The 24,714-nt window shown below is 33.2% G+C and overlaps 2 protein-coding genes across 2 annotated transcripts; both read left to right on the forward strand.

The window, feature by feature from the left end:
- The first annotated feature begins 157 nt into the window (after nucleotides 1-157).
- LOC108333331 (PRA1 family protein H) lies at nucleotides 158-2,938 on the forward strand. Its single transcript, XM_017568744.2, has 4 exons — nucleotides 158-593; nucleotides 1,409-1,545; nucleotides 2,410-2,481; nucleotides 2,571-2,938. The coding sequence occupies exons 1-4, from the start codon at nucleotides 208-210 to the stop codon at nucleotides 2,639-2,641; spliced, it is 666 nt and encodes a 221-aa protein (XP_017424233.1). The 5' UTR covers nucleotides 158-207; the 3' UTR covers nucleotides 2,642-2,938.
- A 19,515-nt stretch (nucleotides 2,939-22,453) lies between these two features.
- LOC108333165 (putative pentatricopeptide repeat-containing protein At3g15200) lies at nucleotides 22,454-24,714 on the forward strand. Its single transcript, XM_017568523.2, has 2 exons — nucleotides 22,454-23,240; nucleotides 23,476-24,714. The coding sequence occupies exons 1-2, from the start codon at nucleotides 22,639-22,641 to the stop codon at nucleotides 24,308-24,310; spliced, it is 1,437 nt and encodes a 478-aa protein (XP_017424012.1). The 5' UTR covers nucleotides 22,454-22,638; the 3' UTR covers nucleotides 24,311-24,714.

Below are 24,714 nucleotides of genomic sequence, written 5' to 3' on the forward strand. Positions count from 1 at the left end.
AAAAAAACTTACAAAACATGAAAAATATAATATAGAATAAAATGAAGAGACATTCATAAAATAAAAAGTTAAATGTATGGTTTTTAATATATTGTAATTAATAATGCATTAAAAAAGAGAGTGAAAAAAGTGTTATTAGCATATCTTAACCAAACAAACACGGTGTTGTGAAGTTAGTTAGTTGGCGGTGTGTAGTGAAGCGAAGCGATGGTGTTTTCTTCCAACCCTTTAGCTCTCAGTGTTCCGGAACCGGCTTTCGAGTCGTGGCTCCGCGACACCGGCTACCTCGAAATCCTCGACCACCGCACTTCCTCCTCCTCCGCCGCCTCTCCCGCCCCTTCCTCTGCCGCCGGCAGCCTCTTCTCCCGCCTCCTCACCTTCTTCTCTCTCTTCACTCTCAACCCCTTCGCCAAGCTAACCGCCGATGACTTCGCCGCCGATACTCCCTCTTGGTCCCGTTCCTTCTTTGCTTTCTCCGACTCCTACTCCTTCCCTTCCTCCCCCTCCCAGGCGCGCCTCAGGGTTCAAGAAAATATCAAGCGCTACGCCCGCAACTACGCCTATCTCTTCATCCTTTTCTTCGCCTGCACATTGTACGCTCTCACTCACTCTATCTACTCATTGTTAATTTCAAGGTTTTTGGTTTAATTGGAGAATCCGTGGTCTATTTAGTGAAATTAGGTTCTTGAAATTTCGACTTTGAAGTGGAGATTCTATGATTTGTTTGGGGAAACTAGGCTCTTCAATTTTTGAATGCTCGAATGCTCTTGATTAGATAAGCTTCCCTGTCGCGAAAAACATAAAGGAAATTAAAGTTAACTTATAGGCCACATGTACATTGAAAAAAAATAATACTGGGAATGCAAGCTTCTTCTTTTTTTTCATGAATTTTCTGTCTTAATTTTTCCAAAAAATTGATTTTCACTAACAGGTTAATGGCTATATATTGTCACTATGAAAACAGGCAACCAATTAGAAATGACCTTTGGTATGATTTTTAGTTTGCTATAATAAAAATCGATAAACTTACGGTATATGTTTGTAGTTAAATTAGATGACAGTATAAAATTGCCTCACATTATCAATGCATAATCTGTTTTCTTTTTTTCTTTAATTTATGTATAAACAGATTTTAGCTCATTCTAACTGGTCCTGATTTTATAGAAAATATATCATCTAACTTTAACAAAAGCTGAGGTGTATAGGTTGAATTTTTATTTTCACTTACTAGAGAAGCTGAGTCGTTTTGCCTACTTATTTTTTCTTCTTTAAACACTTCTGAAGAAGTTTATCTAAACAGAACTTTGGTGTTATTCTTGCTTAGTGAATTGGCGAATTTAATGTGGCTATTGTCATACCTTGCTATTTAGTCCAATGGAACTCTGTGTTTTGGTTGTTACGGCTGCAGGTATAAGATGCCAGTTGCTCTTGTTGGGTTGATATTGTGTTTGGCGTTGTGGGATTTCTTCAAGTTTTGTAGCCACAGATGGGGATTGGAGCATTATCCCTTAACTCGCCAGTGTTTGATTCGTGCTGCCCAATGTGGTGAGCAATCATTTCCTACAGGAGAGATTTTTTTTTTCGTGTGTTTTAGTACCTCGAGTATCTACTGGTTTTTTATTGGGACAATGCTTAGATGCACTTTCTGAAATGTTTGCAGTCTTGTTTTTCAATCTGATTTGAAGTCTTTAAATATTCTAGAGTTGTTTCTCAATCATATTTGACGTTTTATCTATATAGTCGAGATAATAAAGTTTTTTTTGTGTGTGTGGGAACAAAACTTATATGTTGTTTCTTGAGGGAGAAGGGAATCAAACAGGCCCTTTTTTCTTCTTTGTTTTCATCACTTAGAGTATCAACTGGTTTTTTATCGGAACAAACGCAATTCTTTGATTTTTTGGGTGTTATTTTTTTATTTGAATCACTGCATAATGGAGGTTTACATTAAAGAGGAACATACGTTATTGAGGTGAAATTTGAGTTTCACTGAAAAACTGCATCAGAAACACCTAAAACTTGTCGAAATTTTATCTTTTTTTTTTATTATTGAATTTACTTAAAAAACAAAATTGTTTTTTCCTATGATTTTGTATTGACCTTTTGGGTATTGACAATATTCAATTGGCATGTGCTGTCTAGACTTAAGCTTAAGCTGTTGTTTTACCCGATGCATAATCCATCATCCTCACCAATAAAAATGAAGAAATTCACTCATCTCCCCATGCATGAATAGAAAATTTTGAAGATGTTTGTATTTGGCTGCGCGGTAGAAATATCTTCTACGAAGCTCATGTGGCCGGAACATCTTGTTCTTTATTGCAAATTGCTTTTGATGCTGGAAATATTTCTCTCAATTTCATGTGCACAAGGTTAACTGGAACTCTTGTTTCTGAATCACAATTTTTGCAGCAACCGCAGTTATTTTGATCTTTTCTAATGTTCAAATGGCTCTCTTTTGTGCCATATGCGTCAGCTATGCAGGTTAGTCTTTCTACTTATATACTCTTATTCCTAACTTCTTCCCTTCCAGTTACACAACGGATTATTCAGTCATAAAAAAATCTATGTAGGCGTGATACTTCATGCTGCATTTCGCAAGTTGACCCCTGTGAAGCAACCTTCAGTGGGAAGAAGTAGGTAGTTGGCTAATCAAACAAACTATGATACACTTACCTTTATCTAGCACGCATTACTTCAGTGATTCAAGGGTTACACTGTAGATTTTAAGGGACAGAACTGGTACAGAAGATCAGGCACTGTAAAGAGGTTGGATTATTCTTTGTTTTGGATTAGCATTAATCAATGTTTGGAATAAGTGTTGAGCTATTAGATATATCAATTGTTGATATTATTAATTTATTCATAACTCTTGAGTTGATGCAACTGGAATTGAGCTTTGGATGATTCGTAATGGGTTAAGCACACTCATGTACCGCTCATTGCGAGGTTTGTCTTCTGGTATGGCTATTGTTTTCCATTGTCATCAACGAGAAGGATCCCAATCCACACTTCTAAGTTTTTTCTTATTTACTAACTACAATTGGACATTTCAACAAAAGGCCATTTCTATTTTTTTTTTTATTTCCTTTTCAGTTGCTCGACGCACAATTTTAATCTTAATTCATGACTTGAGCATGTTATATGTACGTGTGCGTGGGTGCATGTACCTGCGTTCCAATTTCTATTAAGGTTAAAAAAATTGTTGCTTAAAACATATTGTGAATAGGTTTAAATTAAGGGTTAAATATGTTTTTATCCCTTAACTTGTAGGAAAAACTGAAATTAGTCCATTTTCGAAATTTTGGTCCAATTTAATTCTTTGACTTTAAAAATGTGTTTATTTAGTCATTTTAATAATTTTTTAACTTTATTTGATGTTTTAAACATATTTCATAATAACATTTGAATTTTTTATGTTGTTGCTTGGATTATTTAATACATTTTTTCTTCCATATTAGTTGAGAAATACGTTTAAAAGCTCAAATAAACTTAATAACATTTTAGAATTAAATTATCGTAATTCTAAAAAGGTTTAATGACTTAGTTTGTCTTTATTTTCATTGTTGTGTGTCAATTTTGTCTCCTGTTTTAGAAAAGTGCCAATTTCATCCACACTTTGTGCAATGTGCATCAATCAAATTCAATTGTATTGGTGGTGTTTAAATAAATAACGTTGAATTATTTATGAAGTTGTGTTGTGCATATTTTATTGTTGTGGGATATTTATTGTCACGTGTAAGCCAAGAGGGTGGTGACCTGGAAATTTTGCAATTAGGGTTTAGATTTGGGGAAAAAAAATTGAATGTTAATACAATTAGGTATTTCGAGCAACGAAAACGAATTTGGAAATTTCTAATAGAGAGCAAGAATTATTGAGTTCGTGATCGAAGAGAATTCGTGATTTAGATTACGAACAGAGAAGAATCTTAGTTGAGGATTTTAAATATATAAAAAGAGAAGGGAAACACATTTGGATTTCGAAAACTGAAGAAGTGAAAATCCAAAGTGCAAAATCAATCTCTTTTTATCACCGAAGTGGGTTCTATTAGAGGTCCAAGGTGTGTTTTTGTTGAATGTGTGTCTATATTTGCTTTTTGGTAGTGTTGTCGTGTTATGGTGTATTGGCTATTTGTTTATGGAATCAATTTACAGTGGTGGTCCTCTCCCCATGAAGTTAGATGTTATTTTCATTATGGTCCTATGGTTATCAAACTCGCGAGTTAACTTGTTAACTCACACGAGTTTGCATTCAAAATCCTGGTTTCCGAGTTAACTCGGAAGTAAACTCGATTTTCGAGTAAACTCAGTAAAATCGTAACTGAACTCAGCGAGATCGTGTTTAAGGTTTAATGACTTGATTCCATCACTATTTTTCTTCATTTTCATTGTGCTTTTTTCCACCATTGTGTTTATTGTCGTGTGTCTCTACCTGTGGCCTTCTCCTTCGCCATGCTGCTGCGTTCTGTTAGGTCATCGTTGTGTTTCGTGGTCGCGCTTCATTGGCTTGCAGTCACGCACTTCGTCCGCTTGGTTCATGGTCGTCATTCCCTTGCTCGTGGTCGCACCCCGTTCGTTGTCGTGATGGCTGACATGCTTGCCGCCGCAATTCCTGGTGTTGCATCATTTGAGCATTATGTGGTAGTGGTGAGTAAAAAAATTTTCGTTTCAAAAGCCCGTGAGCACTACCCCTGCAATTATGCTTTTATTATATAAATGAAATCCTAATTTCATTAAAGAAATGAGACGTGACCATTGCCTGCCATTATACTTTTATTATATAAATGAAATCTTGATTTCATAATGAAAATCACTATGCATATATGAAGGAAGTGTTGTTTTTTTTTTTATTATTTTAGTATGTAAAAGAAAATATTTAATATTAAATGAGTCCTCTTTTTCCATGGTTTTTTTAGTGAAAAAATTTAGAGCATCATATTTGAAAATACATAAAATCAACGGATATTAATGTAATTGCATCTTCATCCATTAAGAGTAGAAATAAAAGTGCTCTGGGAAATCGATCTGATATTGGATGGAAACATGGGTTTGATGCTAACAATAATAGAAGAAAAATGAAATGTAATTATTGCTCAAAAATTGTGAGTTGAGGTATATTTAGATTTAAACACCATCTTGTGGGAACCAAGGAGGATTCTGAACCTTGTGCTTCTGTTTCGGAAGAAATAAAAAATTTGATGATAAAAATAGTTGTTGAAGCTAATAATGCTTCATCAAAGAAAAGAAAGTTAAATATCGATGAAGACGGGGAAGAAAATGAGAGTGTTGAAGGAGGGCAGAGGGTATTCGGTTTTAAAGGAAAAGAAAAGTTGCTACTACAAGTAAGGGGGGAGTCCAAGCAACTATAAATCAAATGGTGAAAAAAAAGATACAAAGAAGAAGTTGATGCTTAAGTGTCTGAATTCTTTTACACCAGTGTCATTCCTTTTAATGTAATTAGAAATTCAACATTTGCAAAGATGTGTGAAATGATTGATAAGTATGGAGTTGGATACAAACCACCATCTTATCATGACATTAGAGAAAAGCTCTTGAAACAAGTTGTCAATAAAACAGTTGAAATCCTTGAGGATTAAAAGAAGGAGTGGAAGAGAACTGAATGTACAATTATGTCTGATGGTTGGACAGATAAAAAAAGATGTTATATTTGCAACTTCTTGGTGAATAGTCCTAAAGGAACAATTTTTCTTTATTTACTTGACTCTTTAGACATATAAAAAATAATTGATAAAGTTTTCAAAATGTTAGATGATGTTGTCGAGTTTGTTGGAGAGGAAAATGTTGTTCAAATTATCACTGATAATGCTGCAAATTTCAAGGTAACTAGAGTTGTTGATGCAAAAGATGGAAAATTTGTATTGGACTCCATGCGCAGCACATTGCATTGATTTGATATTTGAAGATTTTGAAAAAAATGTAAAGCTCCATCAATTGACAATTAAGAAGGGAAGAAATATTACCACTTACATTTACGGAAGATCAATGTTGATTTCCTTGTTGAAGAAGTTCACTAAAGGTAGAGACTTGATAAGCCCGGGTATGACTAGATTTGCCATGACGTATTTAACTCTTGCTTGTCTTCTTGAATTGGAGGCCTCATTGTTGACCATGTTTAGCTTTAAGGAGTTGAAGACAAGTAAGTTTGGAACTTCACAAGAGTGGAGAAAAGTAGAACATGTGGTATTAGATAGTCGGTTTTGAAAAAATGTTTCCACATGCCTGAAAGTTGTTGTCTCTTTTATGGCGGTCTTAAGATTAGTGGACTCAGATGTAAAACCTACAATGAGTTTCATTTATGAAGAGATGGATTGTGCAAAAGAGAAGATTAGGTCTAACTTTAACAATATCAAAAAGAGGTAAATTTTTAAACTTTTACTCATTAAAAGTTTAATTACTTATGTGTGAAATTATTTCTGATATAGCATAATTGATGTCGTTATGAAGAGGTTTGGAGAATAATTGATGCTCGATGGGATAATCAACTTCATAGGCCTTTGCATGCAGTTGTCTATTTTCTGAACTCCCATTTCCACTATGAACCTAACTTTAGATGTGATGATGGTGGAGAGGTGAAAGAAGGATTGTATATGTGCATGAGAAGATTGGTACTACATATGGTAGAAAGAAGAAAAATTAATTTACAAATTGTTGAATTTCATTAGCTAGAGGACTTTTTGGAATGGAAAATGCAAAGGAGTGCATGAAAGAGTTAAATCGTAGAGAATGATGGGACATGTTTGGTGATGGAACTCTGGAGTTGAAGAAATTTTCTATTCAAATTCTAAGCTTGATTTGCAGTTCTTTTGGATGTGAGCGTAGTTGGAACTCATTTGAAATGGTAATTTAAATTATTTTTAATTTATAATTTTCTTTATTATGTTTATATCTTCACTAAAAATATTATATTTATTTTTATGTTCATACAAAGAGAAGGAATTGCTTGTATAAAAAAGGATGAACGATTTAGTTTATGTGATGTATAACTCTAAGTTGAAAACTAGACAAATTCGAAAAACTATTGCTCTTCCATTTTATGACATTGAATCAGATAATGAATGTATAACTGAAGAGGAATATGATGTTGTGGAGATTGAGCAAGTTGAAGGTTAAAATGATAGTGAAAATGTTCACTTAGATGGAGCAACAACAAATCTTACTCTAGATCCTCTTGATCTTGATAACATAATATTTGGGAACAATGAGGATGCACAACACTCATCAGAGGAAGAGTTGGATGAAGATGATGACGGAGATGATGATGGCATTATTAGAGGATTAGACTATTAAACATAAAGACTTTAGCATTTTAATTTATGTTTTACAATATTTCTATGACCTTATGTATTTAAATTTATATAATTTTGTTAACTTATTTGAATTAGGATGTTATTTATATATTTTTTTCATGTAAAGTAAATTCTTACAAGTTTACAAGTCGAGTTTACTAGGCTCTCACAAGTTTACGTAAACTCTCAAGTTTGAAAACCTTGGTGATCCCTCATTATGTCTATTGTTGTTTTTCTTGTGGTGCCCTATTTGAAAATGATATTCAAAGTTCAGGTTGTGGTTTCCAGCCATTGACAGTAGAGTTATTGCTTCCATGTGTTGGTAGAGTTTTTTTTACTAGTTTCCTTTGCCATCACATGCAAAGATGTGTAATTGCATTTGCGTCATGGTTCGTATATTTAGAATTATTGGAACTAGGTGATTCAAGAAAAACACGATTCATCATGTTCATGCATTATGATGTTTCTACTTTCCTCACTTTCCCTATTTTAGTTTGTGGTTTGGGGAATGCCATTTGTGTAATATCTTAATTGTTTATCCATACAGTTATTGTGAATGTGTATTGTTGTGTGTACATGAGAATGAATCCTAAGGCATTTAGTTCACAATTCAAGAAAGAATCATTCCTAATTCCTTTTTCGAAATGATTTGAAGTATATACTTAAATATTTGTGTTCTTGTAAACACAGTTTAATATTGGTCAACATTCCATCCATTTTTAGTGCACAATTTTAAATTCTTCAAAATAATGTTACATATTAAACATATATGGCCTATGATGATGAATGGACAAAAGAACATTGGCAAGAAAAAATAATGTTTATTGCTGTTGAAAAAATGAAATTCAAAGTTTATGAACTTGTTAAAAGTTAGAAATGAATCTAATAGTGCTCATTACTTGACCTTGTGTTGTTTAGATTTGGAAAACTAAATGTAGTCTTATTTGGCTAAACAAACATAAATTATGTAGTTGTAATATCTGCCAAAACTATATATTTTCTCTCCCCTTTAGGCCTAACAAAGTGAATCTGACATTTTGTTCTCACTTGGTCATTTTGATATCTGATAAGAATTTCTAGACAGACATATATGAGTTAAGATGATTAACTTTGATATCGAAGTGGTCTTTCACCATATGGGTAAGTTGAACAATAATGGGTCACTGAAATACGAGTTTGGTGAAACCAATACTTTGGTAATTGACCCAAAGATGATATTGTTGTTTTGGGGGAGGGTGAGGGAGAGGATGATGTTGCTGTTATGGGGGAGGGTGAGGGAGAGGATGATGTTGCTATTTTGGGGGAGGGAGATGATGATGTTGGTGTGGAGAGGGAGGGTGAGGGACATGATAAGTCCGATGTTAATAGTTGAAATAGGTCCCAAGAGGATGTGTTGAGTGAAGAGGATCTTGTGGATGTTAATGTCCATGGAGATGAACTGGGTGGACCAAGTGAGTCTTCTACTCCATTTTACCATGTACAGGACAGAGGTTTATCTAACAATGAATGGGAATCTGAAACTTTAGGTAGTGTTGTATTAAGTGATTCATTAGATGATGATAGAGACCGATATGGAAATTTTGGGATTTTCTCAATGCCCAAGAGTATGGAAGAATATAAATGGGAAGTGTGGACATACTTCACTGGAAAAAAAAAGACTTTACTGAAGCAATCAAAACTTATGGTGTAAAGAATGGTAGGAAATTGAAGGTTTTTAGAAATGACAAAAGAAAAGTTTGTGTGAAATGTTGTAGGGTAAAAGGGAAATGTTCATGGTACGCCTATTGTGCATATAAGGTTGTCCAAAGTACATGACAGTTATGAAAGATTGTAAACAAGCATACATGTAGTACAAAATTTAATATCTGTTTAATGACTTTAAAATGATTAAGTGGCAGGTTAAAGAAGGCCATATAAGAAAATCCAAATATTAATCTCACTAACGTCCGAAACAAAGTTTGTAAGAAATGGAACATTGGTGTGTCTAGGTTTACAACGTTTAGGGCAAAAACAATGACATACAAGAACATTGATGGTTGTTTCAAAGAACAATATAAAAGAGTGTATGACTATGCAAATGAGCTACTGAGATCAAATCCTGGATCAACTATCATAGTTAATGTAGAACCTAATGAGGAGAACCCAATATTCAAGAGACTTGTGTGTGTTTGAAGGTATGTAAAGACAACTTTGTATCATGTAGGCCTTTTATAGGTTAGGATGGGTGATTTTTGAAAGCGAAATATGGAGGTGAGTTGTTAACTACCGTTGGAAGATATGGTAATGACCAAATGTTACCTTTGGCATACGCTGTTGTGGAAGCGGAGAATAAGAAAACATGGACTTGGTTTTTGGAATACTTGATTGACGATCTTGATGGTGCTGGAATTTGTTCAAGATGTACATTTATTTCAGATCAATAGAAAGTAAGTAATATACTTCTTTCTTATTTTGTAATATCACACCTTAGCCTTGCATCTTTATGTGTTTATAATTAATTGTCATATTTTGATTGATTACTTTGGTAGGGACTTCTGCCAGCATTATAAATACTTTTACTTGGTGTGGACCAAAGGTTCTTTGTGCACCACATATATGCAAATTTTAGGAAGAAATTTCTTGGGAAAAATCTGAAACATCTGTTATGGAAGGTAACATCATCAACACACCTTCAAGCATGGGAGACAATGATGAGAGAAATTAAAGACTTAAATGAAGACGCCTTTAAACACTTGATAGCTATTCCATCAAAGCATGTATTCAAAACTTAAAATCATGTAAATTATTTAAAATTGTTTGTTTGTGTTTTAAATGTTTCACTTTTGTTTGAACTATATTTTGGTCAAGGTCAAGGTTTTCAGCAACACCTGGTTGTGACACCCTTCAATAATATATCTAAAGCTTTTAACAATGTCATAGTAAATGCAAGGGGTAAGCCCATCATATCAATGATGGAAGACATTCATATCTATCTCGTGAAGAGATAGGCAAGAAATAAAGACAAGATAACTACATATGAAGGTTCCATGTGCCCGAAAATTAAAAAATATTACAAAATGAATTACACAACACAAAATATTCGATACCTAGGTATGCTTTCACAACAACTTCAATTATTGATGATTGAATATGGATTAGCCCATTCTCACTTGAATTGTTTTTCATTTTTGTAGTTGGTCAGGACTCAAAATATTTGAGGTGAGACACACCTCCACCATTGGTAACAAGTTTGTGGTAGACATAGATAAACTGGAATGTAATTGTAGAAAATGGACTATAACGGGAATCCCATGCTCTCATGCACTGATTGCCATGACATTTTTAAACATTAATGGAGAAGACTACATCTCATATTGGTTTATGAGGTCAAACTATGAAGAAACATACATTCCAATGATATACCCTGTCAACGATCCTCATCTGTGGAAAATGACTTCAAATCCTGATGTTTTGCCTCCACCTAAAAAGGTTTTTCCTAGAAGACCAAAAAAGAAAAGAAGACTAGAGTTTTGGGAGTTAAAAAATGATGAGACACAACTAAGACAAGGTGGAACTCGTAAAAGATGTGGGATATGTAGACAACTTGGACATAAAATAACTACTTGCCCACAAGCAGCTCAAACATAACACCAGCCAACTACAACAAACCCAACTCCATCTCAATCAAGTCAGATTACTCAATGTCAGCTTCAAGAACCCCAACAAAGTCAGTCAACTACAACATTAGTTTAGAACTCATAAAACATTATTAATGTCCATATTGGTGCCTATTTTGAAAGCCATATAAATTGAAACTTCAATATGTATTATGCACATTATTTTGGTTAGGACCTTATTATAATGTTTTGTTTTCTATGTTGAAGAACAATGTTGTCTGTTGAATGAATATTGACATGAATATCATGTGCATTTGAAGCCTACTTTTTTATTTCAATGTATATTGAAATGAATATGACTTTTATTGGAAAAGTAATTTCTGATTTTATTCTTAATTTGAATGTGATTTAAAGCAAAATATCACTTATATAATAAATATCACTTATATTGTATATTGAAAGCATAATTTCATATTTTTCATTCATTTAACAACATCACATTACAATATACCCAACTTGGTGATTACAACATCTCACCAATACAACACTTCATGGAATTTTAAACAAAATACAAACAAGGATGATATTAATCAACCCCATAAAACACAACAACCATATTAACAACTTCTCTCATTTCTGAGAAACAATAACTGATTTTCCAGACTATTAATCTTTCTCCTTTTCCTAGCAATAATATTATCCCTTTCATCCACATTATCTTCATTGCTCCATTTAAAAAAAATTACATCCTTGAAATTCTTCATTTCGACTCCACTATTCAAAAAGCCAACCATAAACATTTCATTAATCACGAAATAAATTTATTACAAATTAAAAAGTAAAACCACTGAACAAACCTTGTAATTAGGGCAACCCCAAAATTTTTTCTCCTCATTCTTAACAGTTTTTGCCACTCTCAATACAACACCATCCCTACAATGGTATATTTGTGTTCCAACGAATCCTCTATATGAACCACCATGAGAGGTCCCCCATGAGCAAGACGGTCAATATTGATTTAATGACATTGCCACTTCCTAAGCCAACGCACAAGGACACAAGCAGACTTCGTGAAGCAAAACCCCAAACTAGAGAGCATGCAACATTTCTTCAATGAACTCCCAATGAAAGAAGAAGAAGACTTTGTCAACCAACTCGCAAAGAGGGAAGAAGACTTTGTCAACCAAGACTTACCATGAAATTGGCAATACAGAAGAATAACCTCTAAACCCTAAACCTCTAAACTTCACTTGGGGAACGACTTCACTTAGGGTAACCACCTATAAGTTCGTTGGGATATAGACTTTGTAAGATCCGAGAAAAATTGTGGTATCAAGGAATAACGTGGTTGTGAGACTTGAGTATATTGTTTGGTAATTGGTGTTTAATATTTAGATGTTTTTGAGAATTATAATTGTTATATTGATTATTTACGGTTATTATTGATAAAGAATAACACATTATTGGTAAGTTATTAAATTAATGATTTGTATGTGTGTGATATTATCAATATGATGTGTTGGTTTGTTGGTAGGAATATTGTTTAGGATGGAATGGATGTGGGTTTACCTCCTAGGGAGAAGAGTTTAAGAGAAACTTAGATTTTAATTATATTTTTTGCCTAGGGGCAAAAGGGTCTTTTTTACCTTTATTAAATGATGCATAAATTATTCTAGGGGGTGTGAGAAGTAATAACATGCAAAATAATAAAGAAATCTGTAATGTAAAAAGAGGGTTATGTGAATATATCATGTTTCTATTGGATTTTCCCCTATGAATATATGTATGATTTTGTTGGGTTATCCCATAATAGGGTTTGAAACTAAGGGTGAACAAAGTTATGATACTTGGGAGTTTTAGCATGCAAATATATGTTATATAGAGATGTTATGATAATCATATGTAGAATATTGGGTTTGTTGGGTTATAATCTGCATAATGATGTTCCAGTCCATCGGAAGAAGTTTAATGTTGTGTTCGTTTCGGAATGATTCAATATTCACGAGCATTGTAGCAAACAAATTTGTGGTTAAAATAATAATATTAAATGATAATAATAATAATAATAACAAAGATAAGTTAATTTTACCTTCAGTATCCTTCACGAGCCCTTCATGCGTCCTTCTTTTCTCTAGCTAGATAGAGATTCTTAATAACACAATGCAGACACAGTAAAGATTCCTGAATAAGCACAGTCTTTCTTAATACTTTTGACCATTCTTGGAGCCATTAAATATGTAGTAGGTGGTTGGTATATGATTGGTGAGTGTATTATAACTTTTATGAAGAAGAACCTCATTTCATTAAATCGTTGTGGTGTAGTGATGTGGTGTTGGGAGTTTTCTGTCTTTGATCTATAAGTTTTCAAACGCATTGAAGGAGAACCTAAGTTCATTAGGGTTTCACTATGGTGGAGAGAGTTTTCTTCAGAGTTATTTTAGATGAGTGTCATGGTTCATGGGTGACATTGTTCATGGTTCATAGTGCTATGATGCAGGTTGCAAGCGAGTTGTTAATACAACTTCCATGACGTCAATATGGAGACGAGGTTGAAGATGAAGGAGGAACCAATTCCCCCTTGAAGAGTAACCAATTCCATGGTCGAAGATGAAGCAGGTGGAATCGATTCGACGAAGCTGATACCCCATTCCATGAGCATATAATTGATTCCACGACAATGTAATCGATTACAAGGAGAGAGTAATTGATTCCAAGATGTGTGTAATTGATTCCATGAGCTTGGAATCGATTATCTGTAGTGCATAACCCATCCATGAAACTTTTAATGGTGTTTTCATGGCGCTCTAACCCTCTTTTTTCATCTGTTGTAGTTGTTACATTGTGGAAGGGGAAGCTAGAGCTGGTATGTAGACATTGTGAACCTACTGGTGGTGCTCAATTTGGATCTGAGTGTGGTTAGTGTAGAAGATGGAGGATGTGACTAATGAATGCATATTTATGACTTCATTTGGCCTTTAATATTTGATTCTTAATTGGTTTTTGTACTTTAATAGAATATTTTAATTATGATTTGTTATAATTGGGTTTATTTAGCATGATATACAAAAACATGTTAAAAATAGCTTTTTAGTTGCATAAATGTTCTTTGCATATTTTGAGGTGTGTTAATGCAGCTGCAGCTAAGTTGAGCTCATTGAATTGTAGAAATAAATTGGTTAAAGTTTCATGACACCTTAAAGATAAATCCAAGAATAGCAAATAATCATGACCATAAAAAGTCAATCCAAGCATAACATGAAAAAGTGAAGAAATTTAGCTAAGCCAAAAGGAGGCAACATGCAACAAAAATTGGATCTTGTGGTTTTCTATATTTTTTCTACTAAAAGGACTTTGATAATTGATAAATGTTTACGATTACAGATAATTTGGGGAAAATATATCTTAAGATATTTTATTTGATATTGTTAAATATTTACCTTATTTAACTATTGTTGCCAATGAGAAGCAGTGATGCTTTAAAGAGATTTTGATGATGATGATGATGCACTTGAAGAGTTAAAGGAGCATTCACATACATTGTTAAAGCATCTTTTGTAGAAACATTTGTATTAGGCTTTATCTTTCAATTGTAAGCACTTAGAAGTCATGTAACTTATTCTTTTGTATTGATTTCCCTCGACAATAATCGATTATCACAGGGAATAATCGATTATCATAAGTAAAATTAGAAAAGACTTTGTCTCCAAAAAGTTAGAATTTTCTAGGGTTCAGCCATAATCGATTATCCCTAAAGATAATTGATTATCATGGTTTTCAAAACTCATAACAACCTAAAACAATCGATTATATCTGGCAGTTGGGAGATGACTTTTCATTTTCTGAACCCTGGCCTATACATAGAAGTCTCCTAAACCTTTCTAAGGCTACCTAAACTATTGACAGCAAAAATTTGGTTATGAGGAAGCTCTTGTGTTTAAGTAATAGCTGGATCAAGTCTTGAAGAAGAAGAAGCTTGGTTTTAGTGTTTCTAAATATGCAATCAGTTCTCTACCAAGTTGTTCAAGTTGGTGATCATTCCCTCGTGTGTCGAAGGAAGGTGTTTTCTGTACTGATTATATCATTGTTTATCTTGTAACTTCAAAGTGAGTTTTAGTGAAAGGTTAATCACTCCTTTATAGTGATTAACAACTTGATGTACAGTCTTTTGATTCGAACCAATATAAAAATCCTCTGTGTACTTTTTCTTATCTCTACATCTCCTTACTTTAAACTATTCAAAGAAATTTCTAAAAGAAAACGAAAATTTTTAATAGAACTAATTCCATCCTCCCCTCTTGATTTTGTGTTCGTTTACACGCTCTTAAACATTTTGTTGCGCGATACCAATTCCTACAACTATATCAATAAATATCAAAAGATAATATTTGCAAAATCTGTTTTTTAATCTAGCAAATATCTTCTATAATATTATTAGATCTCCACAACAATCAAATATATTTTGAAGATATTGGATTATTTAGAAGATAATTGGAGGATATTATATTATCATAAAGAAGATTACAACAACAGAAAGGCCAAAAACAAAGCTCAATCAAATTTCTATATAAAGAGACTTAGATAAACACATTAAAGGAGCTTAGGAACCCTTTGGGGGGTCCGAATTTCATCCACCCTCTCTTCTCTCATGTTCTCCACCCTTTCCTCTTTTATTTTCATGTTATTTCAACATTTCATGGAGTGTTAAGCCTCTGGGGTTGATTGTACTGTAATTCCTACTGGATTATGAGGTTAGATGAATACATTTTGTTGTTCTTTTGATTCTTCTTGTGATTTATTTTTATTTATGTCTTTTTCTTCTTAATCAAGTAAAAGTAATGATTTTTACATTATAGCAATTTAGCATGGTGTCAAATCTACATAACATATCAATCATATGAGTCCAAGGGTTTTTAATTTTAATTGAGAATTTACTTTGATTAAAGTTGATAACTTTTTGGCAAGTATATCAAATCGTTCCAAGTAATACAGTGGATAAGTAAAAATGTATCGTTCTCCCAAGGGAATTTGAGTTACGTTAATCAATTAAAATTATTTATCAAGATCAATTACTGATGATATTTGTGATTTCAATTAGGATTTAAGCATGAAATTAACAACGTAAAAAAAATAAGATTGAAAAATGCGATAAAAGATCACTGGAATTGGTCTTTGACTAACATTACAGTAAGATCCTAAACAACATATATTATCTGTTCAAGCATTCACACGAGAGTATCTTGGTTTAATTCCTTAAAACAAGTTCTAAAATTATCTATTGAATTATTAATTCCTTAATTAATTCATCAGATAATTTTGCATTAAGTTCAGATGTTAAGAATGACCAGAAGCACATAACTATTCCTAGCGTAGTTACTTTTAGTTTCTTTTCTTACGTTTCTGGTTCTAAAAATACTTTCCAGTACAAAAGAACTTTTAAAGAGATTAATACTTCCGTATAATCAAAAGCAAGTCAAGAAAAGAACAAGAACAGAAACATATATTGCATAGAAAATTTACATTAATGTTTCGTCATACAACCAATTCCAATGAACAAAAAATTTAGCTTATCCTAAACATCTCAAACGTATTCTTTACAGCAATCCCTTGCAGAAAGTGAAGTCTTGATGTCTTGAAAGGTCTCCTGATCGTCTCCTGAATTCTCCAGTATTTTTCTGGCTATTTTCGTGTGTCAGAAGATCCTTTTTGCCTTTCTGTCACGTCTTTTAAAGCCACTTAACTTCCTTAATTCGCTCAGTGCACAGGTGTGTGTGCGCTGTGCGAATTTCCTTTAACTGCTACACTTTAACTGAACTTATTCGCTCAGCGCACAGGTACTGATGCGCTGTGTGAATTTTCTTTTTCTAGCAGTGCGAATTTTGGCTTTCGCTTTGCGAAAATTGGTTGACAAACTCCAAATTATACACCCTTTCCTGTACAATAATTTACATAACAATCTACTTCCTATTACAACTTTTCACTTAGTAATAACATGAATAATTATAAAATTGAGATCATTTATAAGTGTAAAAACAACTCTTTTTCACACTTATCAAAAGTTAGAAACTTTCATATGATTGAATGAGTTTTTGCCAATAATTGAGAATGTACTTTGATTAGTGGTAAAAACTTTAACAAGAATTAATCAAGAATGTACTTTGGTTAATTAGCTTTTTACTTGATATAAGAGGTAAAAGAATAGACATGATTAGACATAGTAATATTTAATTGAGAATGTACTTTGATTAAATTTACTATGATTAATCTACAAAGTTCTTATTTTTAATTGAGAATGTACTTTGGCTAAGAGTGAGAACCTCAACAAATTAAATTAGAATTTATATTGATTAATTTGAAAATTTAAGATAATAATTAATTGAACAATAATCTTTAGATAACCAATAATGAATCCTATTTTGAAAAAGCAATGAAATCAACCTATTTTATTTGTCATTGTTTTTTCTATCTTTTCAAATCTCTTTATAAATTTCTTTCTATCTATCTTTTGCTACTTCATCCTTTAATCCTTTCTTTATCTTTATCTTCTTTATTATTTTACTTACACTTTTGTATAGTTTTTATAAGAACTAATTTTTTTTAGAATCAATTCTGTGTTCGTTGGAAAACGACTTATGGTTGAATTAACCATTTTTATTTTGTTGGCAACTATCTTAGCAATACTGAAGTTGCTATAGTTTAGTAGAATTAATTTGATTGCGTCAACGATAACGTTATCAATGACTTTTACTATAGGTGGTGGAGGTTAGTTGGTGGTTCGTGGATGTGAAGTTTCTTTCTCTCTTCGTTTTGTTTGACATTTGGTAGTTTGTGTAGATCTTGGAGCAGTGGTGGTGGTTGGTGATAGTGCTTGCCAAGTTCCATTTTGGTTCTCGTTATATGTGGAGGTGCTTCGTGTTGTGTGGTTGTTTAGTGTTTGGTTGATAGTTCTTATGTTTTGGGTTCGCCCTTGTTTTGATTTGTGCTCCATTGGTGGTTGTGGTTTGTGGTGGTTGTGTGCAAGGTTTATGTTTGTGTGTTAGGTCCCTGGTTATGTGTTTCGTTCATTACAACAAAAGTCTTCAAGAGGTAAGTTTGATTATATGCAACTTTTAATTATTATATGTATGATCAAGAAGCATGCATTAATTTGTTAATAATTGAATGTTGAATGCATTATTATGGAAAATATTGAACTTAAATTGTGCTGTTCAATGGACATATTTTTCAAATGTTGATGTTTAGTATATGTATTAGTATTTACAAAATTCTTGTTTTAAGAAATATAAAATATGTTGTTTTGTTTTTCAAAGGAAAAAAATGAATATAACTTCATCTTGATTTGTATTAAATAGTGTTTATATTTGTTTAAGGCAATAAAAATGGAAGAAGAATTAGATGTGTCATATTTAGATGGTGAAGGATGTGGTGGGTGTGGACTTCAATATAGTAACACACTTACATCCATAATTACAAATGCGCACAACATTAGCCGCAATAACAATCTTAAGCGATCACCATCATATGGCACTACGCAAGTGAATTTTATATAAGAACTCTTATGCTGTCAAAGATTACGATATTTTGATTCCTTCGCTACATTTGGTCTTTATTTTCATCACCACCTTGTATTTTAAGGGTTGGTTGACTTTATTTCATTGGACCGTCCATTCTATCTCGATTTGATAAAAAATTTCTTTTCAAATCTAAGGATCTCTACCAATGGATACATACTAAGTGAGATGAATAGGGAAAAAATTAAGTTGAGACTAGATGATTGGTTTAATATTGCCCATTTAAAGTACGAGGATCAGAAATTTCCTTTAAAGATTTACCAGAAGACATCCCTTTTTCACTATGGCATGGCATTAGTTTCTATGGTAAGACCGGACAAACTTCTTCATTATGTTGTCTGAACATAAATGACAAACTTCTTCATTATGTTGTTGATCACCCATATATTGTTTTTATTAAATGCAAGTTCGTTGACATGTTTTGGATGATTCAAGTGGTGTAATGTGTGTATTAAGGTCGGTTCATAAAGGTATGTGAGGCTTGAATGCATGCATGATGTTTTGGGGGAGTTTCCCTCGTGATTTAGGGTTTTCCATGTGTGTCTGCAGACTTGAATTCATTCCAGGATGTGTTTCGATTCAACAATAATCGATTATCATTAGTTATAATCGATTATTTGCGCATTAACTATGATTTGTTGTGTAGAACCACTACGATAATCGATTATCTTAAGTGATAATCGATTATCATAGGACATTTTGTGTACATGTGTATATTTAGGGAATAATCAATTATCACTTATGATGATCGATTATCCTAGAGTACTTTTACTAGAAACAATATGTTTTAATGAAGATTGGACATGGACAAAGCTTGAGGAGTTGTATAACGTGATGATAATCAGAGAATGGGATTAATAGTTATGTTTTGGGGTCAGTTTTGACTTGTAATTGAGATTGGAGCATGAGTAAGTATTGGGTGTACCTAAGTTTGTGGTTGATGAGCATGAGAGTGGAAGATAAGTCTACTAGTTGTACCTAGTAAATCATGGTGTTATCTACGGATAGGTGTTTCCTTTTGCCTTGTATGCATCGGAAGGGTTGTTCGGATACTAAGCATTCCTTATGTGGGAGTGACGGTGTGTTCCTTGTCCTTGTGTGGCAGGACTACATGTTTCTTAGCTGGATTGCGAGACTAATCGAGCATATCTATCTACAGATTGGTTTGTAGGAGCGGGTACAAGCAGGTGAGGTAAGGTACAAGAGTTAAACTGATTCTTTCCACTATGGTGTTTTGGTATGGTGATACTCATGGTGTTGTTCATGATTGAGATAGTCATGATGGTGGTGTATCTATGATGATGATCATGATATTTGAGATGCTCCAGATGATGTTATGTTGATAGCGGTATTACTATAATTGTTATAGTAAATTGTCTCCTTTTATTTCTGTTTTCATTTTTCTTTCTCACTTTTGTTTATAAATCAAATTCATCATAATTGATAAATACAAAGGATAAATTGAAAATTTTCTAGCGACAATAAATAACTGAAATTCATTTTGTTCACATTTAGATTCATATTGGAATGACTCTATCCTCGATCAAGATAAGTGTTACAATGTTTTATTATGTTTAACAATGCACGAAAACGTGTATTTTATGAACCCTAATCATATGGTGTGAATGAGTTATTCTATTAACTCATTTTTGAATTAAAAGCAATCAAACGTACTCTTTAAAGGATAGAGGAAAGATTCGGGATGAGTTTACACATATTTCATTTTTTTTTGTGATTGACAACACAGAAAATTGACAGGAGTTTACACATATTCCATCCAAATTTCATTAGAGAAAAGATTTAATTATTTGGTCAACTGATAAAATATTCTTAATTCTTTTCAATTTGAATAGAGTTAATTTTTTTATTATAATATTTAGATTATTTACATATATTTTTCTTTATTTCATATTTCATCTTGATGAAACAAATCAATTGTTTTCTTCTTTCGTTTTCTCCATAGCAAAAAAATCTTAGAAATTATATTTGTTTGGTTTCTTTAAAATAAAAAATTGTCTATATTGCCCTAAGAGCTTCAAAGGTTACCTGTAACATTTTAAAAATAAATATGTAATTTTTCCACCAATTCTTTGAAGAAGTTCAATATTGTTAACGTCAACGGTGTATGATAGCACAACCTCCGTGTTAATGAAGATGAAGGACAATTACAAGAATAAAATTTTGGGCATGAGGACCCTATTGTAGGAAGGCAACACCCTGGTGGGTGATTTTCAACATCCTTCCTACCCTTCAAATTATGACATGCTGAGTCAAATGTGGGAGGGGGTTCAAGACTTGTAAAACATAATGCAATGAATGGAAGATATGCAGCGTGTTCAGCAAATTGAAGATAACTTATTCAATGTAACTATGTACACCAACCAACATACGACAAAAGTAAATGTCAATGTCAACTTAAATATCCACAAATTAGAGGATTAAGATGTTTATAATTGCATAATTGTATCATGATCCTCTTTACTTCATTATATTTCATCAACTTTAATTATATTTTAGGATTAAATATGTTTTTGGTCCCTTAACTTCCAATGAAAATTGGAAATAGTCTCTCTTCAAAACTTTGGCCCAATTTAGTTAGATTTATTTGATGTTTCAAACGCGTTTCATGGCAGCATTTGAATTGTTTACACAATTTAACACATTTTCACTTCAATTTTAAATGAGAAACGTGTTTTAAACATCCAATAAACTTAATAAAATTTGGTTAAAATGACTAAATCCACATAATTTTAAAGATGAGAGACTAAATTGGTATAAAGTTTCAAAGAAGGACTAATTTCAATTTTCACTTAAAGTTAAGAAACTAAAATCATATTTAATCCTATATTTTATTATATATAACTTGTTAAAGTTTTTTTATTTGTCATTTTAACTTAATGGGCTTCAAATTAGATGGATTCTAGAATAATTGACAAACTGAAGGAAGAAAATGTTCAAACAAGAAGAATGTTTGTCATTGTTGATCGACAACTTATAACCATCGAATGTTTGGAATGCCCTGTTTACTGCCATAAACAACCTAATTGCTAGAACTCATTCATCTCAACATACCGGAGAGGAAATTTCTACTTATTAACAACAATGAACATTTAAAACGACAACTTATTTAGACAATGTTTCACTTTTTATCTTCACACTCATCCAATCCACAATCTATAATAAAAACGTTAACATAATATCGTTTGAATATGTTACATACATAAACAGAAGAATTTCATTATGATTTATTTTAAATCATGTTGTACCTCGTGATGTAGGTACATTTAATATCTCATGTGATATTTTAAGTTCATTTATTAATTGTTTGATCATGAATATTTAATTTTAGTATAAAATCAATAAATAATACCAGTATATATTAAAAATATTATTTAAACAAAAAATTTAAGTATCCTAAAAAAGTTGTATTAATTATTTATTAAGTTTTTTAATTCTAATATTTCAAATAAAATTTTTATCAAAAATTATATTATTTATATATATCATTTTATATTATTACTACCAAGGACAATTTGATATTTGATATTTTTATTTTCTCTCTATTTAAACTTTTCTTTTCAATTTATTAGAACAATCAAATATTCTTGACAAACTTGATATTAACTCTCAATTATTTCTAAATCTCTTAAAAATAAACATACATTTTATTCTTTAATTCTCTCAAATTCATCCACTTAAGTCAGTCACTCACGAAAATTATGTTTCAACGCAATCATAATTTCAATTGCTACTTAGCATCATCGCATGTTTCATTTTTTGACCAACTGAGAGATAGACAAGGGTAGATTCTCATTCTTTGCTGTATTCTCACTATATATAATTAATTTTTGACAGTGCAATCAACAAAGTAATGTCATGTACCTGACCTTTCTCTCAAATATATGATTCAAATTTTCTCTTGCACATTTTCACAGTTAGTCATAAAAATTGTAAGGATCTTTAGCTAGCCAACCCTTCTTCAACTTATAGGAATTCAATTTTTACAAGCTTAATCACCTTGTTATTTAGTTGTCTATTAAGAGATCTGATGAATGAATTTTCTTTCTCTCTATAAAGATAAGGAGAACAAAAACTAATAAATAATATTTCCGATGAATGAGCATTTGCAAATTGCGACAAATCAAATAAAATCATTGTTGTTACTGAGGCATGGCTTACAACGGTAGAAGCAGTAGCAGGGCTTACAAAGGATTGTTCCAAACACTGTTCAACGTTGGAACTTCAAACCCACGATTCGTGCATTCGTGTCCAGCCTCGTTGATCCAGAACATTCTCAAGTTCCGAAGAGACAAGACCACGGACCAATTGCATCGAGCCCTTGACCAGTGCGGCGTCGATCTCAACCACCACCTCGTTCTCGACGTTCTGCGACGGCACCGTTCCGATTGGCGACCCGCCCACGTCTTCTTCAACTGGTCAAAAACCGACGGCTATGAACCCAGTTCCGATGTCTGCAACGAGATCCTCGACATCCTCGGCAAAATGCAGCGCTTTCAGGAGTTGCACCAGGTGCTCGATGAAATGTCAAACAGAGAGGGGCTTGTCGATGAAAAGATGTTTGCCACACTGCTTCGTAGGTTCGTGGGTGCTCATAAAGTGGACGATGCAATTCAGTTATTCCGCCGGAGGAAGGAGTTCGGCTTGGAGCCTGGTTCCGAGGCTTTTCGTACCCTCTTGATGTGGCTTTGCAGGTTCAAGCACGTCGAAGAGGCCGAAACGTTGTTCCATAATGTGATGAAGAAGGGTTTCAGGTATTCTAAAAAAATTAAGGTATCACTGACCAGAATTAGTGATGAAATTACTTTGATTTGGGATTGTTTATTAGAAGAGCAGAAATGAATAGAAAAAATGAAGTAAATTTTTTAAGTAGTTAAAATTAGTTTATTCAAACTCATAAAGCCTTTTTTATACAGTTTTTTAATGTTTTATTTATGCATAAACTAAATTTAGTCTATAATTTATTTTATTTTTTAATGTGTCTTGTAGTGCGGATATAAAGACCTGGAACGTGATCCTGAATGGTTGGTGTGTTTTGGGAAACGCTCATGAGGCAAAGAGGGTGTGGAGGGACATAGTGGCTTCTCCTTGTAAGCCTGATGTATTCACTTATGCCACCTTTATCAAGGCGTTAACCAAGAAAGGAAAACTTGGGATGGCACTGAGGTTGTTCCGTGGCATGTTGGACAAGGGTTGTAAGCCAGATGTTGTGATATGCAACTGCATCATTGATGCTCTTTGTTTCAAGAAGAGGATTCCCGAGGCCTTGGAGATTTTTCGTGACATGAGTGAGCGAGGTTGCGAACCGAACGTCGCTACTTACAATTCTCTTATTAAGTACATGTGCAAGATACGACGAATGGAGAAGGTGTATGAACTGGTGGATGAGATGGAGAGGAGGAACGGGAGTTGCTTGCCTAATGTTGTTACTTATTGTTGCTTGCTCAAGAGCTTGAAGGAGCCAGGGGAAGTACACGAGGTTTTGGGGAGGATGGAGAGGAATGGGTGCAGCATGAATGATGATGTTTATAATTTGGTGTTGAGATTGTACATGAAATGGGATGACGAGGATGGAGTTAGAAAAACATGGGAAGAAATGGAGAGGAGTGGATGGGGGCCAGATAGGAGATCATATACCATCATGATTCATGAGCACTTTGAAAAAGGGAGGGTGAAGGATGTTGTGCGTTATTTTGAGGAGATGGTAGCAAAAGGAATGGTGCCAGAGCCAAGGACAGAGAAGTTAATAAGTTCTTTAAACATTCGGGTGAAGGGGAGGACTGAAAAACAGGAAGATGTGGAAGAGGAAAGAACTGGGCTTTGAGGTCTTGGAATTTGGTCCTATTGGAATTGGATATTCACTCTACAATCTCTCTCCTGTAGCTTTATGAAGCTTCATGTGTCTCATCATGTCATGGTTGCGACTAAAATGGGGGTGGTTTTCATTGCCAATTCCTCAACCCTCGACAACTTAATTTGCCATGTTTGTACATGGAAATTGAAGTGCCTGAACCAAATGGCACCACCAATAACGTACTGAAACTGTCAGAGATTTTGCAAAATGAACGAGGATTTCCGCCATCGTTGTCCAAGACTTCTGGCCTTGAGAATGACCCATTTTTGCTTCACTATCTGTTTGCAGAGACTACATGTTTGTTTGCATCTTCCTCTTTATGTACCTTTGCTGATATTTGTTTCCAGTGACATGGAGTTCTTGCTGTTATTCTC

The sequence above is a fragment of the Vigna angularis genome, chromosome 11 (genome assembly GCF_016808095.1).
Source record: "Vigna angularis cultivar LongXiaoDou No.4 chromosome 11, ASM1680809v1, whole genome shotgun sequence".
Taxonomy (NCBI): domain Eukaryota; kingdom Viridiplantae; phylum Streptophyta; class Magnoliopsida; order Fabales; family Fabaceae; genus Vigna; species Vigna angularis.

Excerpts from the sequence above, each read along its gene's own strand:
- LOC108333331 (XM_017568744.2), top strand. The coding sequence starts at position 208 with ATGGTGTTTTCTTCCAACCCTTTAGCTCTCAGTGTTCCGGAACCGGCT. Across the intron at positions 594-1,408 it reads CTTTTCTTCGCCTGCACATT|GTATAAGATGCCAGTTGCTC; the intron begins GTACGCTCTCAC and ends TTACGGCTGCAG. Across the intron at positions 1,546-2,409 it reads GATTCGTGCTGCCCAATGTG|CAACCGCAGTTATTTTGATC; the intron begins GTGAGCAATCAT and ends CAATTTTTGCAG.
- LOC108333165 (XM_017568523.2), top strand. The coding sequence starts at position 22,639 with ATGGCTTACAACGGTAGAAGCAGTAGCAGGGCTTACAAAGGATTGTTC. Across the intron at positions 23,241-23,475 it reads GTGATGAAGAAGGGTTTCAG|TGCGGATATAAAGACCTGGA; the intron begins GTATTCTAAAAA and ends TGTGTCTTGTAG.